General features: G+C 46.6%; 2 protein-coding genes across 2 annotated transcripts in view; one reads left to right on the forward strand and one right to left on the reverse strand.

The window, feature by feature from the left end:
* The first annotated feature begins 170 nt into the window (after window positions 1-170).
* NT5DC2 (5'-nucleotidase domain containing 2) lies at window positions 171-26,462 on the forward strand. The gene is made up of 14 exons (XM_042019572.1): window positions 171-442; window positions 7,663-7,847; window positions 8,577-8,651; window positions 10,474-10,529; window positions 12,217-12,310; window positions 15,823-15,951; window positions 19,703-19,763; window positions 20,018-20,120; window positions 20,606-20,707; window positions 21,945-22,026; window positions 24,687-24,773; window positions 25,210-25,350; window positions 25,580-25,644; window positions 26,096-26,462. The coding sequence occupies exons 1-14, from the start codon at window positions 199-201 to the stop codon at window positions 26,355-26,357; spliced, it is 1,686 nt and encodes a 561-aa protein (XP_041875506.1). The 5' UTR covers window positions 171-198; the 3' UTR covers window positions 26,358-26,462.
* STAB1 (stabilin 1) overlaps window positions 26,441-26,496 on the reverse strand; it is a 51,891-nt gene continuing 51,835 nt past the window's right edge. Inside the window, exon 68 of the mRNA XM_042017909.1 lies at window positions 26,441-26,494. Within this exon, the coding sequence (XP_041873843.1) occupies window positions 26,441-26,494 (54 nt within the window). The remainder of the gene's footprint in view (window positions 26,495-26,496) is intronic.

A 26,496-nucleotide genomic window follows, 5' to 3' on the forward strand; every position in this document is an offset into this window, starting at 1 on the left:
GGGGGAACCGTGAGGGGCCCCGGCTCCGCCCACCGAGAGCCGCCCTTGCCCGGCCTCTCTGGGCGGGACGCGGCCCGGCCCGGCCCCTCGCACCGGGGATTGGCCGCCCGGCGGTGCGGCCGCGGGCCGGGTAGCGCAGCGGAGCGGAGCAGCCCCAGCTGTGCGCGGTGCCCCGAGGCTGCGGTGTCCGGCGGGGCCATGGCGGCGCTGGGCTCGGCGGCGCTGCGGAGGGGCGGCGGCGCGGTCCCCCGGCTCCTCGCCGTAGCCGTGTCCTGCCAGAGCTGCCGGCACAAAGCCACCGGCGACGGTGGGCACGGGCAGCCCCGGGAGCAGCACCCGGCGGCCCCCGGCAGAGTCGGCAGCCAGCCCGTCCCGGCCGAGGGCGCCGACACCAAGACCTACCTGTGGGCCAGGTACCACGAGATGAAGAAGCTGGTCTACGGTAAGGGGGCTGCCACGTCCAGGGCCGGCCTTTCCATTCTTTTCTTTTCTCTCCTTTCTCTTTGCATTTCGGTGCCTTTCCTCGCCCCGCAGCCCTGGGGATGTCCCCGGGCTGTGCAGCTGCCGGGTTAGGAGCCTTTCTCCCCGGCGATGCCATCCACATCTTCCATCGCCCGTGACTTTCTGGGATGGTTTTATTTCACTGAAATCTTGATCTTCCTCTCCCCATTCTGGGCTTCCTTCTGTGCAGATTCCCCGGCTGGTCCCAGCGTCTCAGGACGTGCAGGGTATATGGGACTTTTCGTAACTGGCCTTCTTACTGTAGGCATTGTCACGGCAAATGGTCTAAATGAAGGGCTTGTTGCCTTTTTCTCCAGTTTGCCGTTGGCTGGCATACGGAATCGCGGTTGGACTAGAACAAATAGATGGGCATGCACAAGGGTGAGCCTGGAGAAGACTGATGCTGCAGCCCCTAGGATGTGTCCTGGTCCTGAGCTCAGTTTGTGTTCCACATGTGACACACCTTTTGCTCATGAGTGTGTGTGTTTTTGCTTCTTTGACCAAAAAGTTACCTGGCTCTGTCGGGTACTTTGAAATCTTGCCAAGCAAAGAGAAAACTCAGACTGCTCGCCAAATCTGTCTATGTGTAAAACAGGATTGTGGTCTTTTTGGCAGCAGCAGACCTCCACTGTATTAAACTCTCCTATAAATAGCTTTAATGACATGAGGGCAGGGAACTTTTTCCTGTTGGTTTCTTGATTCTTGGAATGCTGAAGGTAAGCACTGTAGAGACCTAGGAAGTGTGAGTTTGTGCCTGCTCTTACAGAACTCTCCGTTAGCTTTTATTTACCTGTGGGCTTGGATAAGGATGGCAGCCAGCCGTAGGCATCTGGAAAAGCCCTCTCCCTGTTCTGATATCGGCAAGGTCTGTCATTCCTTCCTCCCCCACCTTCCAGTACACTGGATTTGACATAAAATCTGGAGTCCTTCATGATGCACAAATGTAAGGGAATTGTCTGCTGATCCATTAGGTGCTCAGCCTGCTGCATTCCAGGATGAGCCCTTCTTTCCCAGCGCCGTTGAAGGCAGTGCAGGGTGCTGACAGAGGACTGGAGCTTTGCTAACACCCTCCAAGGTCGAGTTGTGGTTTTAGCCCTACTGCTTGAAAGAAATTCCAACTTGCAATGCTCCTATTGCTGTTAGGACCTTGATATCCTCAAAGGCATTTTTTTCTTTTCCATAATGGGATTGAAACCATAAATGCAGATGTGTGTTAATAGGGTGTGTCATGGTCTCTTGGCAAAATGCTCGGTTTGCTTTGTGATAGATTGTGGAGTTTGCGTTTGCATAACTCTGGGATGCAAGAGATACCCTTTTTAAATGAGGTGGAGAAGTAATCAGCAGGAGTAAATGCAAAGTGAAGTCAGGTGAAGTAGCCCAAGTGTTACAGAGAAGACTCATCACAAACCTCCAGGTGGCCATCAGATGTGTTGAATAAGGCCTTCGTTATAAGTCCCTCGTTTGTTTAACGAATAGCTCTCCAAACTACAATTTCAAGACTGTGCTGTTATTCAAGTCTTGTTAGGAAGAGACAGAGTTGGTCCAAGTTGGTTTTAATCGTTGCTTTGATGACTAAACAGTTGTGCAAAATGTGGCATCAGTCTGTTCCTTCGTGCTTGATTTCTAACTCTGATGTGAAGGTGAATGTCTGTGCTTGGCTTCTCAGTACTCCCTAGCATTGAGTTTGGGCAGACTCCTCTGATGCCACCTTCTCCTTCTCCTTCCCCCTCTGAAACGCCACCTTTGTGCAGTCCTTTGTCCTGTGTTCTCGGTTATTGCCATTGGTTTGATGAGAGGTCTCTGCCAGGAGAATTTATTGTGTGTTTTCAGAGCAGCCCTTGCTTAGGACCGGATCCACGGAGCACTGTCGCATTTTTGCACGATAAATGCTGACTGAGTTGGACAGGGCAGGCTGTGCAGGATGAGCTTCTGTGCAGTAAAGTTCAGTGGAGGTGCAGGTTTGGTGGCCAGAGCACAGGCACAAGAAGTTCTCAACTCTGTGTAAACACATCTGTGCTCTGCCAGGCTTCAGTGAGGTGACACAAATGACAGCACAACATAGCTGTGTCCTCTGAGGTAAAATCTCTTCTCCGTGTTGACTCAAGAGAAGCTATTCTCTTCATTATCCCTCCTGCCTATTGCAACAATGACTCTTAGCACCAAATTTCGTTACCTCTAAAAATTTGAGGCACTTACTGTGCTTTTTTTTTCCTCTGGCAAAAGGAAAAGTACATTCACATTAGTCAGAGGGATGGAGTTGAGCAACACTTGCTGTTTTCTGATCTGATAAGTGTCAAGGAAGGCTGATAAGATCTCTCAGTAAGCTTTGAAGTCCTGCACTCTAGGAAACATCCAATTCTGAAGCAAGGGGACTGCCAAGCCGGTGAGGCTTTGGCTGTGAGGAAGTGTTTGTTTTTCCCTAGGTGCTCCAAATCTGTTAACAGCGGCTACACTAACTCAGCTTTCCTAGGGAACCTTTACAATATCTGCAAACATCTTGCCTCTGAGTGACAAACTTGGGCATGGTTAAATGTGAGAACAGCCAGAACTGGAAGAGTGACCAGTTATGTAAACTTCCCAATTCTGCCTTTTTGGATATAACCCATTTTTTCTTGTGAAGAACTCTTGTAGCATTTCTCTAGTGCCTTTGTATATTTTAAAAATATAATTTTGGAATGAAATTATATTTTCTAATATTGCTTTTAGTTAATGTAGATTTCATTGGCAGGAAATCCCAAAATATTTAGACACAATGGTGTAAATTCAAGGTCTTTTAATGTGGTTCATCTGAAATTAAATGGTCTTTAGATAATATTTTTCCCTTCCTACCCCATTGGTAGAAGCATCTACTTTGGCTGGTGGGAGTGCTTTGCAGGAAATGGCACAAAACAATACTTCAGAAGGATAAAGGGGTACTGCGAAGAGAGGAAAAGTGGCAGTTTGTCTTTAGAAAGCAACTCCCTGTGAACAAGGGAAACTTTTTGATTCATGAAGAACACGGAGGATGATGGCCATCTGCTTCTCTGTATCCTTCTTTTCCCTTTCTTACAAAGAAATTAGTACAGATGTCTGCTGTGTTGGACTTCTGGGAGTACAAAGGGTGTGAGAGATGGGAGCGAGTTGCCTTGTTGATGTATTATTCTTCATTAACATGCTGGATCTGAGGCTGAGAAAACAGGAGCATTTCTGCAGGATGCTGTTGGCACCACGGGAGCTCAGAAAAGCAGGAACCGTGCTTGGCACCTCCTGCCCAGAGCGTTTTTCACATCAGAAGGGACCAGATGGTGTCTCTAGTGGTTTCTCGCAGTTAATTACCTGCTTTTGTTTCCATCTCTGCTCTCCTGTTGGGGGTTGAGGGTTATTGCTTTCTAACAATGTGGGTTATTGCCTGGGAAGAGACACCTGTGCTCTCATGCAGACAGTCTGATTTAAGCAGCTGTCCAAGTTCTCAGTGGTAAAATGAAGGACGTGTGTTTACTTTGCATTTACACCCAGGTGTAATAGGTGCACGAGCTCAAACACGCTTTCTTGTGGTCTGCCTTTGCTGCTTAATTTCATCATGTGCTGTGGACATGCAGATACTTCCCTAAAAACCGTCGGAGTTGCAAACCGGAGCAAATTGTGCAAGCAGGCAGATTCCTGGGGCTGCATCCAGTGCAAGAGTGGCTTTTTCCACACCGTCCTCAGATGTGCTCACGCTGCTTCTGCCTTAGATCAGACTTCCTGGGTGAAGTGCTGAGTAGGCAGTGACTAACTGTGATGTTGTCTGCCTTTCTAGTTAGGACCCAGATGGAAAGAGTAGTTGAGATTATTACTCTTTTTTAATAATCAAAACTGCTCTTCATTTTGTTTTGTGCGGTTGTTTTCTTTAATTTATTGTATCTGTCCAGCAATCCATTACAGTGTCTTGGCAGAGGAAAAGCAGAAGTTATCGTTCTTGAAAAATGGCATCTTCATGAGCTTCTGGTGGGTGTCTGTTTGTTTTGATTTGACAATTGCCAGGAAATCTGAGACAAAGATCCCTGGCAGATTATGTGTGGAAAGTCAGCAGAGCAGCAGCGCCCAAGCCTGCAGCCCAGGACTTGATTAAGCTCTCAGGATTGGTAACCACCCAGGAGGTTATCTTTGAAAAACAAACAAACAAAACACCACAAAAAAGCAAACCAAACCCAAAACCAAACACAAACCAAGCTTCTTGGAACCTGGCTTAGTAACCCTGAGGCATCTTTGGGCTCATGTATTGAAACTGATTTTGTGAGTGCTCCCAGTTTGTGTCTTCTCCCTGCTGTAGTTGGAACCTACATGGAGACTGCATGAGTTTAAGGAGGAGATGGAGACCTGCAGCTCTGTTGAGGAGGGTGCTGCAAAAGGACGTTTACACTGAGACAAACATGCATCATGAATGTCTAGACTGAACCTCAGAGCTTTCCTCCTTCCTGGAAGAGCAGTGACTTTGAAATTACTGTAAATTAAAGATGTAGGATGATGGGGTGGACAGAGCAAGCTGCAAGTTGTGAGTGATGTGTAGTAGGAAACACAGCAAGGAGATGTGTGGTGCTTGGGGAAGGGTATGTAGGGAACACGTTGTGTGTGAAAATCATTTTGGCTGGTGTGTGCACCCTTTTTCAGCCCTCATGAGGTAAGAGAGAACATGCTATGTAAGTGACTGACGAAATATGGGTGGGGAAAAATGACCTGGGCAAGAGGCTGTCAGAGGACAGCAGAGAGGCTCTGTACATTTGAGGCTGGCAGGGGAGAGCATTGCTTCACTCAGTGGGTCTAAATGTACTTCATAAATCGTGCTGTGGCACAGTAACTGCTTATGCTTCTGATCACAGATAGGACTTGCTTGGTGAAGCTCAGACTACCCTCTCCATATTACAAAATCCTACTGCTCCCTTAGTTTTTCCTGATGGTATTTTTGCAAAAGTTGTGGCTGGTATGTGTGGTTGAATCTAGAAGGTTCTCTTGTCTTCTGTGAAAAGAGAGGTGGGGTTCAGGCAATGGTATTTTGTGATGCTCTCAGGCTATCAAAATGTGTTGTCCTGAATCTGTTAGCAAAAGGGAAATGTTGGAAGAACTTGACTTCTCTGTAGGGAAACTGTAGCAGCAAGTTGGTTGCATTTGTCATAAAAAGAAAAAAGGGCTTTAATAGAAGAGGAAAGCCCTGCACATTTCCCCTGAGATGTGATTAAGGTTGTGTCATCATTTTCCTTGTGAGGAAGAAAAATAACACCCAGCAAATCCCAGTGTAAGTTTAGAAAAAGGTCTTTCCACAAGTTGACTGGAGGTGAGGACAGGAAGTGGAGCTCTGTTTGTTTATGGTGCAAAGAGCATTTATGATGAAAGGATTAAAGTTGTGATCATCTGAATCCTATTTACATTTCCCATCTTTTAAAATCTCGGTGGAAAGTACTTGGAATGCATCCGCTTTCCTAAGCTTCTTCCAGGAACTTTGCCACCAGCAGAGCACTGACAGAGAGCTTTTGTTCCTGACGTGTAGCCAGCAAGTCAGCCCTCCTGCCTTAATATACTGCTTTATTTTCTAGTGATTCCTCTCCACATGGTTTGGTGAATTGCCTTTGAAAGCCAAATGGAAGTCAGTTAGGAGAGTAGGATGGGTATGTTTTGTAACATAGTGATTTTTTTTTTCCCCCCTGAAAAAGAAACATTTTGAAATATTTGAATCTATTTCTTTGGTTACCTCTCTGAATTAGTGCTCACAAATGTACTGAAGACTTTTGCCTAAATTCTGGTATAATTCCAGACAAAATCTTTCTTGGGAAGGGCTGGTATCTCTTTCTAATAATGTGGTTTTTGTCCTAGACACAAATGGAAGTTGGTTTTATAGCAAGGAAACACTAAAGAACCAGGACAGGGATTCTTGCTAAAAGCCAAAAGTTAAAGTAGGAAAAGAAAAAAATCCTACCCACTGATGCTGAGTAGGATCTGGAAAATGCCTGCACTTTTTCTATCATTCAAAGAGAAAATTACCCATCTTTGAGGAGGGAGAAAATGTCTCCTTCCCCTCTGTCCCCCAGTGTGGTTGTGACCAGGCAACCTACTACAAGGAACTATTCTTATCGCTCTTTCTTGGAAGGGACAGTTCTCATGGAATGGGAAGCCTGTGGGAAGATCTGTTCCTGCCTCTCCCATTGCAGTGGAGCAAAAGCTCTCCTCTCTGGACTAGCTCTGGAAAGGGATATATATATATATATATATATATATATATATATACACACACATATATATATATATATACACACACATATATATATATATATATATACACACACACATATATATATACATATATATATATACACAGGTAGTTCAGCTACTTGCTCACTTAACCCCATTTTCTCAGTGGTCAGTGCTATTCCCAAGCATCTTGAACAGTAACCCTGCTTTGCAGTGACAAACCGCATGCAAGGACTGAGCTGTTTCCACAGCTGTTTATCAGAGGAAAGCAGATAACTTGTTGCTATCAGCACTGCATGCTCCAGGAGCATAACTTACTTTTTACATGCTGGTGTTTGTTCAAAACCTTGTTTTATCCTGCCCATTAATACAAAAATTTAAAAAGTCCTAGTGGTACTTGCAGGGTTTCTCTGTGAAGTCTGATTGTCTCTGTGAGAAACAAAAAATGCCAAAAAACAAACCTCAAAATTTCTGATTTGGAGTAATCTAGACTTTTCCAAGAGGAGAGTTAGCCTGTTTGCTTGTGCAAGTTCTAAGTGAGGGGTGTGTGTTTTTCTGGTGATTTATCACAGCTACCTTTCACACTGAAGCCTGCAGAAGCTGCAGCTGCTCTGAGATAGAAATTTGACACTACAAAACCTCGGGTTTGCTTTGCTTCATGTAGGCCAGAGACCAGGGGACATTGTTTTGCAGCTTCCTGACACAAAAGGTCAATCTTACTGTGCAGATGGATAGACAGCATTATCTCCAGGTGCAGCCAGAGGTTTGCCAGAGGTTTCACAGTGTTTTTTCACAGGGAGATTATTTGAGTGAGTTAACAGCAGCAGCCTTCAGCAGCAGCTCTGTCCTCCTTTGCTGCTGCTGTGTGGCATTTCCAGCTGCTGTCAGGTCCAGAAGAAAATGTCTAAACTTCAGTGATCGTCTCAGTTTCTCTAACCTCTCCCCTTTCCCTTCTCTTAGATCTCCTTCCACCAGGAGTCTGCAATCTCCTCAATCCTGCCGCCATCTACGCTAACAATGAGATCAGTCTGGGAGATGTGGAGATCTATGGCTTTGACTATGATTACACATTAGCACAGTATTCTAATTTACTACACTCCATGATTTTCAACACTGCCAGAAACATCCTAATAGAGCAATTCAAGGTAATGAGGTGCTACGAGTTTCCACTCAATTAAGCTTGCTGCTGTCTTTGCAATGCTCCAGACATGCTTGTGCAGGCATTGTGCATGCATGTCAATTACTTGATTTATTGAGGTAAATTTAATGTTTCACAATCTTTGATTGCAGACTTAATTTCCTTTGAGATAATTTAACATGATGTATACTCCTGGGGTTTTATAAATGTGGAGTGGGAGCCTTAGTCTAGAAAAGCTCTGGTCAGTTGTACTCAACTATGGAAATAATGCCTACAGAACTACTGGTTAGAGGTGCACATGGTGGATAAGCATAAACCATGGGCCAACACCGAAGCTGTGAAGGACTTGACACATGCTGGTTGATGGGATGATGCCCTAGAACATGTCCCAGATCAGACACCCTGTTTGCAATGGGTGACTGCTCTATGCATTTTTTCTCATCGTGTCTTTCTGTTTAGAGGCGCTCTGCAGTGCCAAGCTTTGCCAAATATATGCATTGAGTGGAGCTTACAAGAAGTGTCCTCACTGCCTCAGTGAATCTGATGGCTTTTCACTACTGTCCCTTACATGAGACAAACTAGTTTTGGATATCTTGATCCTTTGTCTTACTCCATTCATCCATTTTATTTGTTAAAAGGGCAAAATTAGGCAGCACTAAACGAGCTCAACAGGTGAAATGATTTTGTTATTTATCCAGTGCTTATGCTCTAATGATGTCACTGTTTGTCTTCCCAGTATCCAGAAGGGCTTGGGAAGTATGACTACATTCCAGGGTTTGCCATACGTGGGCTTCACTATGATGTACAAAAGGTAAGCTGTACAAAGTTCACTCTCCTGGGCTTTGTCTTCTACTGTTACATTTTTAGTGGAAATACTTCGTCATTGCTTGCAATAACATCTATCACCAAATTACCAGTGAGTCTGTGTGGCTGTGCTTTACACTACTTGGGTTCTTCCCCAAGGAAAGATGTTTATTGTGCCAGCCTGACCTCCAGCAGAATGGGACATTCTAGCAAAGGCCTCTGGTAAACAGCCTAGCCAATTTAAAAGTCAGTTCGTTCCACAGGCTAATTAATAGAAAACTGAGCTTGTTTGTGTGATTGTTTCTGTCTTTCAGGAAATTTAAACAGCAAAACTCAATCCTGCATCTACAAGTACTTGCCAGGAGCAGAGGCATAATGTCTTCCTCCAATAATAGAAATGACTTGTCAGGAGAATGCTTTAGGAAGCCTTCCCCACCCCCTTCCCCGAATAATAGGACTGCCTGGAATAAGATCCAAGCTACTTGAGATGCATGCTTCTTAGGAACACAGGCAAGCAGAGTGCAGGCATTAGCTTTAACCCTTTTCAGTGCTTTGGACTGATTCCCTGAAAGCCTGATGCCCAGTGATGTCATGCTGGCTGCTGCAGCCAGGCAGTCAGGTGGGAGCACAGCAGAGAAAGTTGCTTCACTGGTGTAGCTTTCTCTTACGTTGAGTTTGAGCAAATTCAGGGAAGCAGGCAGTGCAGGCTGGAATGAGTGTGCTGTTCTCCAGCAGGAGGGAAAAAAAGAGAATGAAGGAAAAAACTACAGAGATTTTCTGTCTTTTGTCCTAACTGTGATGACAGCATGGCAGCAGACCACTCACGCCTCTGGCCTTATAAAACAAGAAGTAGATCTGTGGGAAACTGAAGGTTCTTTCTCTGTTTAAATCTTTGGCTGGTATATCTGAGAAGCACAGGCGAGTGGCCTGGCCAAGCAAAGCACCCTTTGAGTGAGTAGAAAGTAGAGAACTCTCTTTTCTCAGGATCAGAGTTCGTAAACCACACAGAAATCTAGGTTGTGCCTGTCTAAGTAAAACTTCCAGCATATTTGCCTGCACTCCTCACGGATTACTGGGAGGTCTGCCCACAGTGTAGCAAGATGCACTGATATGGTATCCTGATGAAAGAAGTTTGATGCTGTGTTCCTTGTGCAAGCTGCAGAGTGATGTGGGTTTAGTGTGAGGCTGCTTTCCATGCCCAAGGACTTGTGTTACAGCTTCAGAATGATGGATGGAGGAGAAGGGATGACTCGTGATTAGGGGAGTCTGATAGTAAAAATGCAAAGAAAGCTCTAATGTTACCAGCCTGGTGTGCTCCTGAACATCTTTCCTTCAATGTCTTCTACTGGGGAGGGGAGAGCTCTTGTGTGAGGAAAATGACTGGGTGCAGCTGTGCTCAACTAAAACTTGCCCATTTAGTTCTGCTTAGGATAAATGTGGGGAGAAATAGATCTCTTGTGCACACAAAGCTCCTTTGGAATGTGTGTTTTCTTGGAAGGGAGGTAAGAATAGACTGACTTGAGTCACAGAAACATCGTTGTCCCTGTTTTTCAACTGCATCCCTGTCTACGAACAGGGATGTAACAGACTTTGGCTCATAGAAAGATGGTCTTTTCCCAGAGAGGCCAATAAAAAATCACAGTATGAATAAGTGTGTCTAAAAGTACCTGGAGAATAAGTGCTGCCTAAAGTACATAGATGTGGGATGTTCATACTGAACTTTATTTTCTGAATGTCATTTGTGTGGAACTTTAAACTTTAATAAGGCTTCAGTGTAAAATTTTAACAGTAACCCAATTCTAACAGTAAATATCTCTCCCTTATCACAGAGTCTTCTCATGAAGATCGATGCTTTCCATTATGTCCAGCTGGGGACAGCATATAGGTCTGTCAGTTCTGAAAATCATTTTCTAAAAGCTCATATATGCCAAGGTGGTTTTCTACATCTGAGTGTATGTTCATAGCATGTGGTGTTGTGTTTCTTTCCTGAGCAGAGCACAGTCTTGTCTGGCTCATCCTGTTTGCTCTTGCTTCAAATGCTTACCCGGCATATAATTGCAGGGAGTTATTTTTTCTCAAGCATTTCAAGCCAAGTGTGGGTGGGAAGACCTGGAGCTTTTTGTAATGGTTAATAGCACATCTGGTCACGTACACTGTGTGGTGTCTGAGCTGCAGCTACAGCATGGCTGGGTTAGCACCTGAGAGCAAACAGAGCCACTAGGAAAGGGCTCCTCTGTATGTGGTTCACACATGGGCCTGTCTTCTCCAGGCAGGAGTGCTCTGCTGTGCCTTGGAAAGTGGTCTGGGTGTGCAAATTACATCTTAAAGCAACACAGACATGCCAATAAAGTAATAATGCATCAAAATCTGGGCTCACTTTGAGACCTAGGTGGTCCTGTTTTTCCTTTAGCTCTTCAAGAAGAGCTGGGTGTGCTTTGGAATAAGTGGCTGAAACAGTGCAGAGGAAATTTTCCTCCAAAGAGTTGTGAGACTGGAGACTGAGAAAACACCTTGCCCCAAAGAGTAGGGTTGGTGTGTAAGATGTAGTAATTTATAGATAGCAGTAGCAAAGCTTCTGTAAATCCTGTGTTGTATTTCCTGAGCATGGAAGCCAGTGTGGTTTTTTTTCTTGATCTCTGCCCTTTTGCTGTTAAGCTTCAGTAAACACTCTAAGAATATTAAGAAGGGAGTTTCATAATCAGAGAGAATTGGCTTCTCTGAGTGCCAGCTTGGGGGGTTGAGGGGAACAGAGGGTTTGTAGTGCTCCATATTTTACTTCAGCTTCATAAAGAGATTTTTAGTGAAAACACATTTAATTTTTTTTTTCCCTAGTGTCCTTTAGTAACTCTTTTTTGGAGTGTCCTTCTAAACTGTCCTTTGCTTTTGAGCACAACTGAGGCAACACTTAACTTCTTAGATGCTGTATCATAACTGAGTAGAAAAGGAGAAAGGGAAAGTTGCTGACTGCTTGAGCAAAGAGTCATCAAAGTTGTGCAAGAGGCAAAACCTGCAGCAGCCAGATAACCTGGTGTTATGAACTGCACAGCTCAGCCATACCTCTGGTTTTGGTGTTCTGGGGAAAAACAGCTTTCTCTGTTGAATGGTCTTAGTCAAGATCTTGTTCTCTTTAGGAAAACTGAATAAGAAGGAAACCCCACTTCCAGCAAACCCTTTTCCTACACCTTTTCATTAAAAGTGATGTACCTCATGGAAGCAACATCTCCAAACCAAGTTAGTTACCCAGTGCTGCCTAAGTCAGGTCGTGGGGCTGATTTGGTGGGGCAGTCCTGTCAACAGATTGACAGCAGAGAGAAGCCTCTGGCTGGACTCTGCTGGAATGTGGATAAAGCCCCTCAATTAACTTGTAGGAGCAAACGAGGTATCTGAAGAATGTCTTGGGAAAGATTTTATGTGAATCTTTAGAGCTGTCAGGCTCTCTGCCTGTCTCTTTTGGGCAAGAGGAATTAGTGAGATTTTAAAAAGAGCCTGTTTGCCCCATCCTGTTTTTCTCTACTGTTTGTAGCACTGTGCAGACTGGTGATTATTGACAAACTGTGTTGTTTTGTGTCTAGAGGGCTCAAACCGGTGCCTGATGAAGAGGTGATCGAACTCTACGGTGGTACCCAGCACATCCCCCTGTACCAGATGAGTGACTTCTATGGCAAGGTATTGTAAGCCCTTGGCTGCTGGGATGCAGCAGCAGCTCTTTGAACAGCTTGGAAAACAGAGGGAATTGTATGCGCATGTAAATGACTGCAGCCTGCCTTGGAAAGGCTCGGTCCCTAGTGAGCTGCAGTGTGTGTTTTTGTTCTAGTGGGAATATGCCCCAGAGGTTATTTAGCAGTTTAGCATCTGAAAGACATCTGCAAAGCATTTCTAAATACCGCGGCTATTGGCCTAGAGCTGAATGGCTTTGAAGACTGATAGGGAGATGTTCCCTGCTTGTTCCCTGGCCAAATCTAGCTCTGAAGCTACCAGGGCAGCCTGCAGTGCTCCTGTTTGCAGTGAGCTATTCGGGAGGGGGTCTCTGTGTGTAGCTGTAGGGTGCTTGCAATGCCTTTCTTTCTCTCTTTGGTTTTGGGTATGGTTTTTTCCCCTTCATGTAAAGGATTGCCTCCTCCACACTCCTTCAGAACTGCTCAGGGGGTATTATTAATAGGGTTGTCATCTGTGAGTGTAGGGGGTAGTAAAGTACTGACATTCTGTCTGTAGGAGCTGTAAAAATCCTTTGGTTGCCTGAACTAGAGGAAGTTAGGAGAGATTTTTCTTCCTTGAGTGTCTCATGTGGTGCAGTGGCCAAGCAGGACCCTTCACATCCCTTCTCCCAGAACTGCTTTGTTTCTTGCCTTAGTTCTGGTGCCTTAGGGGAAGCTGGAAGGAGAATGGCACATTTCCTCTGGTAATACCCCTGTGAGTCTGCTCTGTGAAGTCTCCAGCAAGGTCACTTCTTGATTTTTCTCTTTTTCTCTTGGGAACAATTAGTCTTAGTAGTTGCTTTCTTAATAAGTATATACTCTGTTTATAGCTCAATGACGTTTCCAGCTTTGAAATAGGACATTTCTGTTTAGAATTTGGTATCTGTCTGTAAACTGCCCTCGATTAGCCTCCTCCTGTGCAATTCTCCTCACTCCTGCCAAACTTGAGATGATTTCACCTTTCTTTTTAAATAATTGTGAACATGAAACCTGCTTCAAGTTGTGGCCTTCTGTAGGACCAGGTGCTCATGCTGAGGTGCTGCTTTGTACATACCAGGTGCTTTCTTCTTTCCTGTAGTTGGTATTGAAAAATTTGATGTAACATCTGGCCACAGAAGAAGAGATACCAGCTTAGTCTTTGTGAAGAGGTGAATCTCCTCTCCTAGTAATGTGATAGACTCCATGAACTAATAGGTGGATCCCAAAGAGAAAGAAAGAATTTGCAACTAATGGTATTTGCATTCAGCAATGTCCACTCAACCTCTGCCACTAAGTGGGACATATTTTCCCACATCAGTGAGAAAGATGAAGCAAGGGTGAATGTGACTGCTGGCGTGAGCAAGTGCAGTGAACTGGTGAGGAGTGAGCCTTTAATAGGGGCCTTGGATTTGTTCTCCTTAGCCTGCCATGCTGATGTTGCTGTATGGGCACCAGGAAGGTTGCTAACAGGCAACAAGGGAAGTGGGACCGATACGGCTGAAGTGTGTAAATACTCTCCCTTAAGGGTTTTCCTGATTCTCTGTTAGCAGGAGTGTGTGGACAGCTGCATCCCAACACCTGCAGTAGATGGGCACAGATCTTGCCCAGGGTTAGACACTGTAGCTGGGGTGGCTTTACATGTGATGGCCTGTAATGAGGGTGGTGAACTCATGAGTGTTGTGGAGAAAGCAGATGTAACATTCTGAAAGCACAGTCCAATTTTCATCATGGCTCCTGTCACTATGGCTAGGGAATTCAAGGCCACTAAAGGGAATTGGGAGAGGTTGGATTTGCCTTCTAGGAAAATGGCACAGGCTCAAAAATGAAATCAGAGCTGACAAGGTAAATCTTTGCTGTTAACACTGAACATTTACTTGTCTCTTCTCTTGAAAGGTAGGACAGGTCATTGCTCTGCTAAATCCTGTACCTAGTTATTTCAGTAGGAACTGCTTTTGTCCCTCTTGCTTCTTTCCCAGAATCTCTGAACAGGAAAAAAGGTGAAGGCTGTTTGCAGGAACTTTTGGTTTTGCTATGGGAGAAATATTCCCTTAGCAACCAGACTTCAAAATGGACAGAAGTGCTGGGAGGATTCAGAGTATCCCTAAACAGCACCACCATGTGTGGTATGTGGCCCTTTGTGCTGTCTTCTTCTGTAGGTGAAATTGTCCTGTGCTGGGTGGATGGAAGTTGTATAACCCTCAGCACACCAGCACAGCTTTTGATTGCAGCATTTTTTGGTAATGCAACTCAGGCAAAATGCTGTCTGTTGTTCCTTTGCCCTTTTGACCTCCATTTGTATTGCCTTTAGATAGGGCTGCAGAGGGCTGGTCTTGTGCCACCCTTACCCAACCAGACTAAATGGGAGGTGTTCTCTTGTTACATCCTGGCATGACAGGGCCACACTTTTGTCATTAGGCAGCAGGGGCCCTGTCAGCTTCCACCATCTGCACCTTCTGTGGTTTTCTGGATGCTGCTTTCATGTCTGTCTTTCACACAGCTCTAATAAATGCTTTCTGAAGTGGGCCAGTATTATCCTACAGCATTGCAACTTCGCAGCTGTCAGTCCTGGATTGCTCAAAGCTCATGCACAGGCAGGATAGAACTGGATTGCCAGGGCACTGCTGATGACCAGGTTCATGGGAGGTCTGTGTGCTTTCCCTATATGGGGCCTTAGTAACTGTCCCCATATCTGGTCTGGAACTTTATCGATGGCAGATGAAAAAATTGATCCCAGCTTCATCTTGCAAGTGAGACTCACTGCAGTCCTCTGCACAGGTGGTACATACAGAATAAGCAAAGTTCATTTTATTGGAAGCTCTCTCTGGAGCCAAAGTTGGCTCTTGGCCTGCTGATAGGTTTGTGATTGATGTGTGTGAGAGCTGCAACTTTGCCTAATGCAAGGGAAGTTATTCCTTGGTCAGGATTTAATTGTCCATTTCCACTTGACTTGGGTGGGCTGGAGCTGGTTTTCCTCTGGGTTTTCCGTAGTGACAGACAGGCATTGACAAACAGCTTGTCTTACACTGCCTTGTGAAACCTCACTGGAACGTGGTTTGAGCAGCTTTGATGCCCTGTGTCACAGCCTGGCTCAGATGAGCAAAGGGACATCTTCAGCAAGGCCCTTGTCTGCTGCTGTAGCAGAGCTTTGTCTGTTGGCACCCTTATTAATGCCAAGAGTCCAAGTGGGAAGCAGAGGATGAAATAAAAATGTCTGGGACTGACTTCCTGCTTCCTCCATCTTCACCCTGTGGTATTAAAGATGCTGGGTTTGTTCAATGATTTATGTGAGGGAGACACCTCTCTTTCTTCAAGGTTAGTGTTTTGGTGGAGAAGAGAGGGCTACTGGCTGAGTGGCTGGGACTTCCCACACTAGTGTTTTTCTTTTTGGTAGCCCGGAACATATTTCAGATGATGCTGGGTGATATGAGTTTGCTTGTTGGCTTTGCTATTTTTTTTTCCCAGTATTTTTGGTTTAATGTCTCCCTTTTGTTTTTTGCTTTCCAGGGTCCATCACTTAAGCAGTTTATGGACATTTTTTCTCTTCCTGAAATGACACTGCTCTCTTCAGTCATTGATTACTTCATCACTCATGGCATTGAGTTTGACCAGGTGCATCTCTACAAGGACATATCTGTAAGTGAAATGTCAACTGCCCCACAGCTCACACCACATCAGAGCTGTGAGCTCTGCAGCACCCAAACCCCAGGGGCTGGCAGTGACCAGCTTGATATGACAGCTCTGTTGTCCCTTTAGATCAAAGCATTACCAGGGAATATTCAAAGCTGTGTTTTCAGAACATGCTTGGGTTCTGTCTGTACTACAGAGCTGGTGTTGCTGGTATATCTCGTGCAGGAGAGCCTAGGCTGCTTAAGCTGAAGGTCCTTCCACGGGAAATATGTCACACAGCTTGTGTAAATGTTTTCTGGTTCTGCAGGCTTTTAAACTGTTTTCCTTAGTATCTCATTTTTCAAAGACAACCAAACAGTTCACTTAATACAGTGATTGTTGTAAAACACCTGTCCTTGCCTGCTCTGAGAGTCCTCTACTCCTTGCAGCTGCAGAGTAGTCTGATCCTTTGGAGATGTTTTCCAGTGGGTGGCTGTAGCTTTCATGAGTCATTTACTCCAAGGTGTTAAGTGGCACTTGAAAGGGCTGTGTGGGATTATCAGCATTGCTGGGGCTCTTTGACTTCTCAGTTAATGCTGTAGGCAAAACTAAGTGCTTGAGATTGCTGCTCTGGCTGACTTACACTGACAGACAACACATTTTCCTTATTGCATTCCTTTTTCCATGGAGTAGGGTTTTTGATTTGTACATTGTGGGAATCTTAGGCTCACCCACTGCTGTTCGGTTCTGGGAGGGACATGGGGCTCCATGGGGAAATGGAGCTCCATGTCTGTGCTGCTGCTTTGTGATAAGGATCCACCTGTCAGCTGTGTGTCCTGACCTTCTGTTGGTGCTTGATAGGAACGTGCCAGCCAATTTCCCAAAAGACCTTAACATGTTTTGTGGGTGTTGGATGTTGGTTTTGCTCTCAGAGTGGGGAAAATTGGAAGAGGGGATACAGCTGATTCCTGAGGCTTTTTTCGAAGAGTCTCTTCTGAACCTTCTTTGGAGATCAAAATGGACGTGTTCCTAACTGAAATCTTGAGAGCAGGGGGATGGTTGCCATAGATGATAAATGTTCAATACAGGGCAACTGGTGTGGTCCAGCCCTCAGACTCCTGAGTGCTAATCCTGGCTTTTTCCTGTTGGTGGAGAATGTGGTCGTCCCTGAGGAGCAACTGAAGTAGGCAAAGAGAGCTATGACAGAAAATCTGTGGCAATGCCTGAAATCTATATTGAAACTAGGGACCATCATGTGGTCTCACCAGAGGTGTTCTTGCTTTTTCCTGTACAATGGGAATAAACAAACATTTTTGCAAAACTTATCCTTTTGCAGTACCCAAGTTTGAGTGCAAAGAAATGCTTTGTGAACATGAGCACAGAGATCCTTCTGTGCTTGCAGACAGGTGTCCCAGAGGAATTGCACAGCCCAGCTGTTAGGACAGCACTGGCTTAACCTGACACACTGCTGTAACTCTTGGTGGTAATGCTGATGCAGCCCGTGTGTTTGGGAGCAGGTTAAGTGCTACAGGCGCTGCACCGAGTCAAAAGGGCTGACCCTGGGGCATGGTGTCTTGGGGTGACTTTATGATGTGTATCCCATATCGCTGCCCTATGCCCAGAAATTAAATTTTGTGCCTTTCTATGCCTTTAAACTGATCCTGAGAGGGGGAAGGAAAAACTGAGCAAAACTTTTTCAAAGCAGTTTGCAGCTTGTTCAAGGTCACACAGAGAGAGAGACTTTTTTTCAGCTGCGGCAGGAGAGCGAGAGGGAAGGGAAGCGCCCGGTTTGCTTTTCCTTTCCAGCCAGCTTTCTGCAGTTTTTTTCCCCCAACTCCTTTTCCTCTGGAGAGTTGAACTTTTGTTTTCCTGGGACTTCATTTTTTCCCTTTTCTCTCTGCTGGACTGTTTCAACATCAGAATACATTGGGAGGACTTTCCACCGAGGCCTTGGCCCTGGAGGTGGGCCCACCACCCCGTCCCAGCTCCAAGGAGGGGGAAAGAGAGATCTACGGAAGGACTCTGAAATTTTCCCAGGTTTCTCTCAGCAGAGCGGGAGGTTTTATCATTTATCATCATTATACCTTTTCCTGTGTGTTTGTTAAATAAATAGTTTTTATCTCTTTCACTTTCCTTCAAGGAAAATTTATTTTTTCCCCGAACCTGGTGGGGGAGGGCTGGTTGTAGCCTGCCTTCTCTCAGGGGATATATTTCTAGATTTGGCCAAACCAGAACACATGTTAAAGGCTGAAGCTGACGTGTAATTAAAGTAGTCCTGTCACACCAGTTTGGTCACTTCATATTTGAGAGTAAGAATGTACAGTTTACCCTGCTTCCCTTTGGAGGCATTTTTTTGAGCCCTGCTTGGCACCTACCAAGCCTCCAAGATTTTACCTGCAGAAACATTATAGTTTGCCTTTTTTTTTTTTTTTCTTCTTCTTTTGTTTTTTGGAGGGCAGGGGTTTAGGGAAAGAGCACACTGAAATCTTTCTTCTCTGCAAAGGTAGTTTTGACACAAATCCGAAGTTTTGCTTGTTTTTAGTGACAGTGCTGGTTAAGAGAAAGTTGTTTTCTTGTTAGAGCTCCTGCTCTCTGTTCAGATTCTTTCCAGTAAGGCAATGAGATGTGATCTCTGCCTTTTTGCCCTTCAAATCCACATGGTGGAAAGAAGCTCCTAAAACTCCATTTTGAAGTGGTGATGCCTCCACCTTCATCATCCCCATTTAAGCTGTAAATTGTGGTTCTCTCCAGCTCTGAAGGAAATGGTTTTTGGGGTCATGAGGAGGTTTCCCCAGCACTGCCATGAGATCAGGTGACTGTGTTCCAAGTGTTGCCGTAGTGATGTCAGTGGTGAGTGTGGGGCTCAGTCTGAAAGGGCAGCTCCTGAAGGGGCACACACAGTGTAACAGGGATTTAAGGGTCCTGGGGAAAGGCAGCATTTGTTTACCTGTGTAAATTATCAGGGGTGAAAACAGTGCTGCTCAAACAAGCATTTGCATGTGCAAACACTGCAAACTGTGTTGCTGCTCTGGAGACGGTTCTGTGTGTCTGGCATATCTTGCTGGATGGAGACTTGGGCAGAATCTCAGTTGGGTGTGTCCAAAAATGTGTTGTATCTTGGCTTCTGGCCTGGAAAATAGAGGATATTTGGATGCCATTGACAACATCTGTTTTAACTTGCTCCCTTCCCAGCTGTGTTTTGTGCTACCCTCCTAGTGGGAGCTTCTGCTCTGTCTGTGCACGCTGGTCACCCAGGGCTAGGAGCTGTGCCCTCCTTGGCTTGTGGGGAGCAACTTGGAATCACAGATGCTGTCCTCTGCTGCTGTTCACCCCGGCCACGCTCCTATCCTTTGGGTCACATTTGGCAGAACTTCCACAGGCGCAGGGAGGAAGAAAAGCCAGCTAGTGCCTGAGGCAGTACAGTTTTGGGACAGGAAATAGTTTTGGAGTGGCACAGTCTATTGCCTTGGAACCAGTGGGGTAACATGCTCGTTCCTTCCAAGAGCAGGAAGGAACTTGTGCTTTCACAGATAAGTTTTGAGGTTTTCCCCCTTACACTGCATCAGCTGAGCCAGCCACCCTGTTCTTCTTTTGGCATCTTGGTCAGCCTTGCTGGGCAAGCTTTGCTGCTTGGCAGTGATGGAGTTTTTGTCCATTCAGCAAGGAGGGCATGTATCATTACTGCCTTGGTCTTCAGTGGTGGCAGTAGGTTTGCATGCTGGGAAACAGGAATGCCATGTATAAAACTGAAACTTTTTTCCCCTACCTTTTTCTTTAGGATGCAATTAGAGATGTTCATGTGAAAGGAGTGATGTACAAATGGATTGAAAAGGATATGGGTGAGTTAAATGAGCTCTGGTGCCAAACTCACTTGTCACTTCCTCAGTCGTTCTCTTTAGATAGGACTGATGGGGATGAAGAGGGCCACTTTGTCACTATGATGGTTCATTGACTGCCCACCTGAGGTGGATCTAACTCAGACCTTTTCTATCCTTAGTGGTATAGGGGCTAGGTTTGGTTTGGTTTGATTAGAAGTGTGGTCATGACATGCCAAAGTGTCCTGATTGATGCTGTGTGTTTCGTTCTGATACAGAAAAGTATATTCTGCACGGGGATGAAATCTATGCTGTGCTAAACCGCCTGGTGAACCACAAGAAGAAACTGTTCCTCATCACAAACAGTCCCTTTAGCTTTGTGTGAGTACCATTATTGCTCATCAATGGGTCACCATGGCACAGCAAGAGCCGTGCAGGGCGCTCCCTCCTCTGAGCACCTGGAATTTGTATGGGACAGGGTTTTGTGGCAGTAGTCATGAGAGCTCTCTGGGAGCTGCTTGTAATGAATGTTGCACCCACAGCATTTATCTCACTTTTTGAAGAAGTTACAAGGCTGTGGCTGGCCACAACATTAGAGCTGACTCTTTCTATTGCCTCTAGCAGTGTTTGCTGCATCACAGACTTCCCTGGGCTTCCAGTGGTGCAGAAGAAAGTGTGTGACACCTTGAAACAAAGCACAGCATCAATACTTCATACAATGAGACAGCCTTGGGGGGTTCACAAATCTCTGTTTTCTTCTCTGTTACTGAAATAAAAGTGAAGTTAGGGCATACTGTTGTAAAGATGCAGCGTTGGGTGAAAAAAGAGTACTGGATCTGTTAATTTTTCTGTTCTTTTGCCCTTAGGGACAAAGGAATGAAACACATGGTTGGCAAGAACTGGCGGGACTTATTCGACATGGTCATTGTGCAAGCGGACAAGCCCAACTTCTTCACTGACCGGCGGAAGTACGTGTCCAGGGCAGTTCTGCCTCAGGCTTGGGGCTCCTCCCTGCAGGGAGCTGCTACTTTGGCCTGCCAGAAAGCAGTGGTTTGCTAAGCATAGTTTAGCTCCAGGAAGTATTCAGCCTTCCACTGTCCTCTCAGATACTCTCTGAGGAGGCAAGAAGTGACCAGTCTGGGAATAAATGGATAGAATGTGTAGAGCCAAGCAGAAAATGTGTTTCTGAAATTGGCATGAGAGCTGGCCATTTCTTGTCTCGAGAGTGTGACAAAATCTTTCCTTTTCTTCCCCACAGCAAGTATCTGTGGTTTGTTTTTTGAGGTTTTTTGGGGTCTTGTTTAGTTACTGGATGCATGCTGTTTGGAAACTGGCAGCTCTGGAAGCCTTTGTTCGTGGCAGCTGGGTTTTGTGGTCAGCTAGGAGATGCCAAAGGGCTAGTTGATAGACAGACTGCTGTCCTTACGTTGCTTTTTGGATTCTTTGCTTTGGGAACTTGTTGGGGGATTGGTCTGTCCTTTCCTTTGTATGTATTTTCCTCCCCCATTTCCCAGGCCATTGGCATATGCTGGAGTAAACCTATGGGATGGCTTTATAAGCTGTGCTGGCCTGGTACAGGATTTTTCGTGGGCTGCAGGTGAAGTGCTTTACAAGCACAGCCTGGAGCTATGATGATCTGGCCCTCTTGGAAATAAAACCTATGGCTGCCTGGTGCCTAAGCTCCACTCATGGAGTGGAGGATGTCATGGCAAGCCCTCAGGAAAAACAGGAGACAGCTTGGTTCACCTGTTGAACTCAGCATGGGGACTGCTTTCCATTCTCTCTGCAGACTTGCTCTATCCTATTAGGAAATTCTGTGGTCTCTGTTGGGCTGGGGCATAGCTAGGATGGAACAGCACACAAAGCATTTCATGTCAAAGCCTTCTTGGCCTTGGCATTTCAGAGGGAGTCATTATGGTTATTTTCCTCCTCTCTGTATGTGAAAGCAAGAAGAATTGTTAGGAATTTTGGCATGAAATGGTTACAGTCAATGGAAGCATTTTGAAAAGATATTTCCTTTTCACACTTTCTCTTCCCCTGAGAAAATAGTGCAGAAAGCCCAGAAGGTCACTTAGAACTCATGTAGAGCTTTTATTTCAAGTTGTTACATAGGTAAAGAAGTTTTGTGATTCAAATGTTCTGGTTGCTGGGTAACAATCATCAAAAATCAAAAGAAGTTGACATCTCCCCCCTTTTTTTCCCCAGACCTTTTCGAAAACTGGATGATAAAGGCTCACTGCAGTGGGACAAAATAAACCAGCTGGAGAAGGGAAAGATCTACAAAGAGGTAAAGCGAATGGGTACATAAAGGGTGTGAAGCAGGAGTCTGAAATGGTGGGGACTTAAAACATGCCTTCAGTTTTGGAAATCACTGGAAAAAGTGTGAGATGGGGTGGTAGGGAAACATCCTCTGCATCTGTGGGAGGGGCCAGTGAATGTCCCCTGCCCCCATGTAGAATGAAACCTTCACCTTGGGAGCTCTGCTCTGACATTGTCCAGCATGGCCAATTGTGAACCTTTCCCTCAGCTCCTCTGATGTCCTGGTCCTGAAACTCCTGTCCTGGTTGGGCTCCCAAGAGTGTGGTAGTTGAGGCTAAGAAGGCACAGCTCTCTGAAACCTGTTGTGCGTGCAAAGATCTTCCACACCTCACTCCAAATTGTTCTCCATAAGGTTGGAAAAGGTGGACTTGTGTAGAAGGGAATAAAGAAACAAGGGTGATCGAATAGGGTACAAAGCATGAAAGAGGATACAAAGCCTGGGTCCAACTCTCCCCTCCTGGAAGGAGCAGCATGTCCGAAGGATGAGCTGCAGCTCTGGTGAACTTGCTGCCCTGGGTGTTGTCCTTGCAGCTGGTCTGTCCGCTGGGACAAGTTGCCTCTGGCTTTAGGACAGTTTGTTCTTGGTTATTTGAGCTGTCCAATCCCATGGGAAGAAACTGTTAGTGAGATTGTGGTCAAGTAGCTGGGACCTGACCTGTGGGAGCAAAGTAGGTCATGTCCTCGAGTAGTGCTATTGGGAAGCCTCTTGTCTGGTGGGTTTGCCAAAGTGCTGGGCTAGTGTCCCGCACTCTGCCAAGAGCTAGGAGCTGGGAACATGCAAGTAAAGCTCATTCCCAGTGGCAGCTCCCTCATGAGAAAAGGCACGCCTCACCCATGGAGTTTATTGCTGAATTAAATCCTGCTCCTGACCCAGCAACATCTTGTGGCCACAGGTTGCTCACCCAAGTGAATGGTGCACTGAGGAAGGGAAAAGATGAGGTAAGAAAGTGGGCTGAGTAGGATTTTGGGCTCCTCTCCAGTTCTTCCCCACCATGATGTTTATCTGACTGCATTAACGTTGTTGCCTAACTGTGGTTCTTAGGATGTGACAGAGTGTGTATCCTGGTTGTAGCCCACCCTGTCTCCAGGATTTTTGGTTTCTTGAAGTGCCACAATATGCTTCTTTCTGGCAAGTGTTAGTGGCCATGGACCACACGTTAGTGTGCTGGTGGTGTTGCCAGAGGCTTCTGAGCTGTTCTGTGCCCTGAAGCAGGGCTGGATGGCAGTTTTTTTGCTGTGGGTGTCCCATGAATGGGACCTCAGGGATTGGTGTTTTGCCCTAGGGAGTGGGAAGCTGAAGTACAATGACCTCTAGTCCCTCTGTTCCAACAGACGTGGTATTTTCTGTATGTGCCAAATCTGTGCTCCTGCCCCTCTCCTGGTCTGTGATCTTGGGGGAAAGGAGGGCAGGACCTGGAGGTCTCAGAACAGGTCTGTGGCTCTGTGGAGCTCCAAGCACAAGTTTCCTGGCTGTCAGGTTCACTGCTGTTTGAGGTGACTGGAGCACAGCAGAGGACTGTCCTCCTTCTAAGGCTGTGCTCCATTTCCTTGCTCTTCCTGGCTTCCTGTGTGTCCAGGAAGTGCAGAGGCTGCCTGGTCCTGTGTTTCTGTGCTGTTAAGGGAGGTCTACTCAGCTCCAGGGATGCTGCAGGAACAGAAGACCCAGCACCCTGGTTCTGGGCAGCCTTAGCTGTGCATAGAGCCAGCTGCCAGTGGCTGCTGTGGGGGCTGCCTTGTGTTTGGGGGTTTTCTGGCCAGGCTGGTGCTTGGGGGTGCTGGCTCCGTCCTGCCACTGGAGTCTGGCTGGAGGGGTTGCTGCTGAGTGGCTCGTGGGTTTGCACTGACTGCTTGTGCTGGCATTGATGAGGCCTTTTCCTTCCCTAGTGGGTTTTGTTTTCATGACTCATGTGGAAAACTTGTGTGGAGATGGAAGGGTAGGCCCTGAAGTGCCTTCTGTGCACGTATGGATGTTTGGAAAGTCTTGAAAGCTGCTTGGTGCTGTGCTTTAGCTGGTGCATTGGGGTTTGGTTTGTTTTACTCAGCAGTGAATCTGTGCAGGCTGCCTGGTTCTTTGGCTTGATTAAACAATTCCTGTGGACAGGTGGGTGTTGTTAAACTTTGGGGTGGGGATGGTCATCAGGGATGTAGAACAGCTCCTGCCTCCAAAAGCCTTGCTTGGCAGTGCTCAGTGCACACTGTGAGGTGAAATCATTATCACCTGAGACTAACAACTTCTAAACCCAGAACACCTTGGGTTCTCTTTGCCCATCCTCAGGCTTTTCTAATTTAGGTGTCTCTTGGCCTCTAAACTGCCTCCTTTTATTGCCTTTTTAGACCATGTTGTCTTCTTGATTTGCTGTGCCCTAGACCACAGAATTTCCCCTGAATTCCCTGTTTGCAAAAACTCTTTGGAAGAGTTTTTGTCGTTTCCTCTAGCATTAAAAAAGCTGAGGAATGTACAGGGGATTGTCACATGGGAAGAAAGTGAAGTGAGGTGGCGAAGGGCAGAAACCTCTGGGTGTAGATGGTGGGGCAGAGAGCAGGTTGACATGCCATGAGACTGCTCAGACCTGCATGTGGTGAGGTGGCCTCTACCCACGTTTCACTCTGTGCTCTTGTCACTTGCAGGGCAACCTCTTTGATTTCCTGAGGCTGACGGGCTGGCGTGGATCCAAGGTGCTCTACTTTGGTGACCATCTGTACAGTGACCTTGCGGTGAGTTGAATGTCTCTGCTCTCCAGCGAGGTGGGAGCAATCCCCCATGGCTGCTGTGGCTGAAGCTGGGCTGGAGATAAGGCAGGGCCTGCTCTGAGAGCTCAGGGCTGTGCTGTGCTGGCTGCCCCCCCCACAGGACACACAGGCTTCCCCACTGCTGTCAGACAGAGGCAAGCACTGGAGAAAGGGTTCCTGAAGTACTTCCTGTGGGTAAAGTCTGTGCATTTGAGAGCAGTTGGTATTGATCCCACCTTTCTAGGTGCTTCATGCAACTGATCCTGGTGACCAGGAGATGGTTGTTACTGGCATGGGCCATGGATGGCTGTCCCCTGAGAATCCAAAATGGGAACAAACCCACTCTTCCAGGAACTGGGGTTGTGTTTGGCTTTCAGTCTTTATGTTGAATTCTTGGTTGTTTTTTCACCCTGACCTCCAGGACCTCATGCTGCGTCATGGCTGGAGGACTGGAGCCATCGTTCCTGAACTGGAGACGGAGATCCGGATCATAAACACGGAGCAGTACATGCACTCCCTGACCTGGCAGCAGGCTCTGACAGGGCTGCTGGAGAGAATGCAGGTAAACAGCTCCTGCCTGGGCAGGACAGGTTCTATGCTGCCTTCTGAGTCTGAATTTTGGGTTTAGCCACAGGGATGAGGGGATGTACCATCTTGCCTGGTTCTCAGAAATATCTCATCTTCCTGGTGCAGTGGGCTCTGGGTTTGTGAGTTACAGTAGAAATTGCAGGGAGCTGAGGTGTGGCCTGCAGGACTGATGGATGTCGTGCTTTCTGCTGCTGCCTTTGCAGATGTATCAGGATGCAGAGTCAAAGCAAGTATTGCTGGAGTGGATGAAGGAACGGCAGGAGATCAGGTGAGCATTTTCCCCCCTCACACGTGAGATGTCTTAGGGGCTCCCAGGCCTGCATTGGGTCCATTTTGTACCCTGCTTTGGGGACAATGGTACTGCAGCTGTTGGACTCTAGTCCTGCCTGGTGTCACCTGCCTCTGGGTGGGGGGCATGCAGCAGTGCAGTCCTGCAGCCTGGGAGGTTGGACTGGTTTGAAGGCAGGGTGGGAAAGGGGAGTGTTGGGAGGAGTTGGTGGGCTGTCTGCTACTGCAGCTCCTGCCACTGCCCATAACAGAGTAGGAGTGCACTGAATATTCATGCATCTCACTGCACAGGGACTGGTCTGCATCACAGCTTGGGGCCTGGGTACTTGGGGTCATCCCCTAATGCTCAGGGAGTGGGGTGGCCCAGGGCTAAGGGAATGGGAAGAATCTGTGACCACAGTTTTATCTACAGAGCACCATCTCTTTCTCAGGTCTCTGACGAAGAACCTGTTCAACCCCCAGTTTGGCAGCATCTTCCGCACCTTCCACAACCCCACGTACTTCTCCCGCCGGCTGGTGCGTTTCTCTGACATCTACATGGCTTCCATCAGCTGCCTGCTCAATTACGATGTGAATTTCACCTTCTACCCCCGGCGCACCCCTCTGCAGCACGAGGCTCCGCTCTGGATGGATCAGCTCTGCACGGGCTGCATGAAAACCCCCTTCTTGGAGGAGATGGTGCACATCCGGTGAAGGGCAGGTACTGCAGGCGGCAGCAGCACAGCCGGGGCTGGAGTGGGGCCGGGCCACTCGGCCAGCAGCACCTCTGTCTACCACTAAAGGGCGTTTGACACTTGAGTATGTGTGTAGATGGTGTGTTTATTTTCTCCCT

The sequence above is a fragment of the Corvus kubaryi genome, unplaced genomic scaffold (genome assembly GCF_017639235.1).
Source record: "Corvus kubaryi isolate FWS band 111438036 unplaced genomic scaffold, C.kubaryi_AGA036_p1.0 124, whole genome shotgun sequence".
In the NCBI taxonomy this organism is placed as follows: domain Eukaryota; kingdom Metazoa; phylum Chordata; class Aves; order Passeriformes; family Corvidae; genus Corvus; species Corvus kubaryi.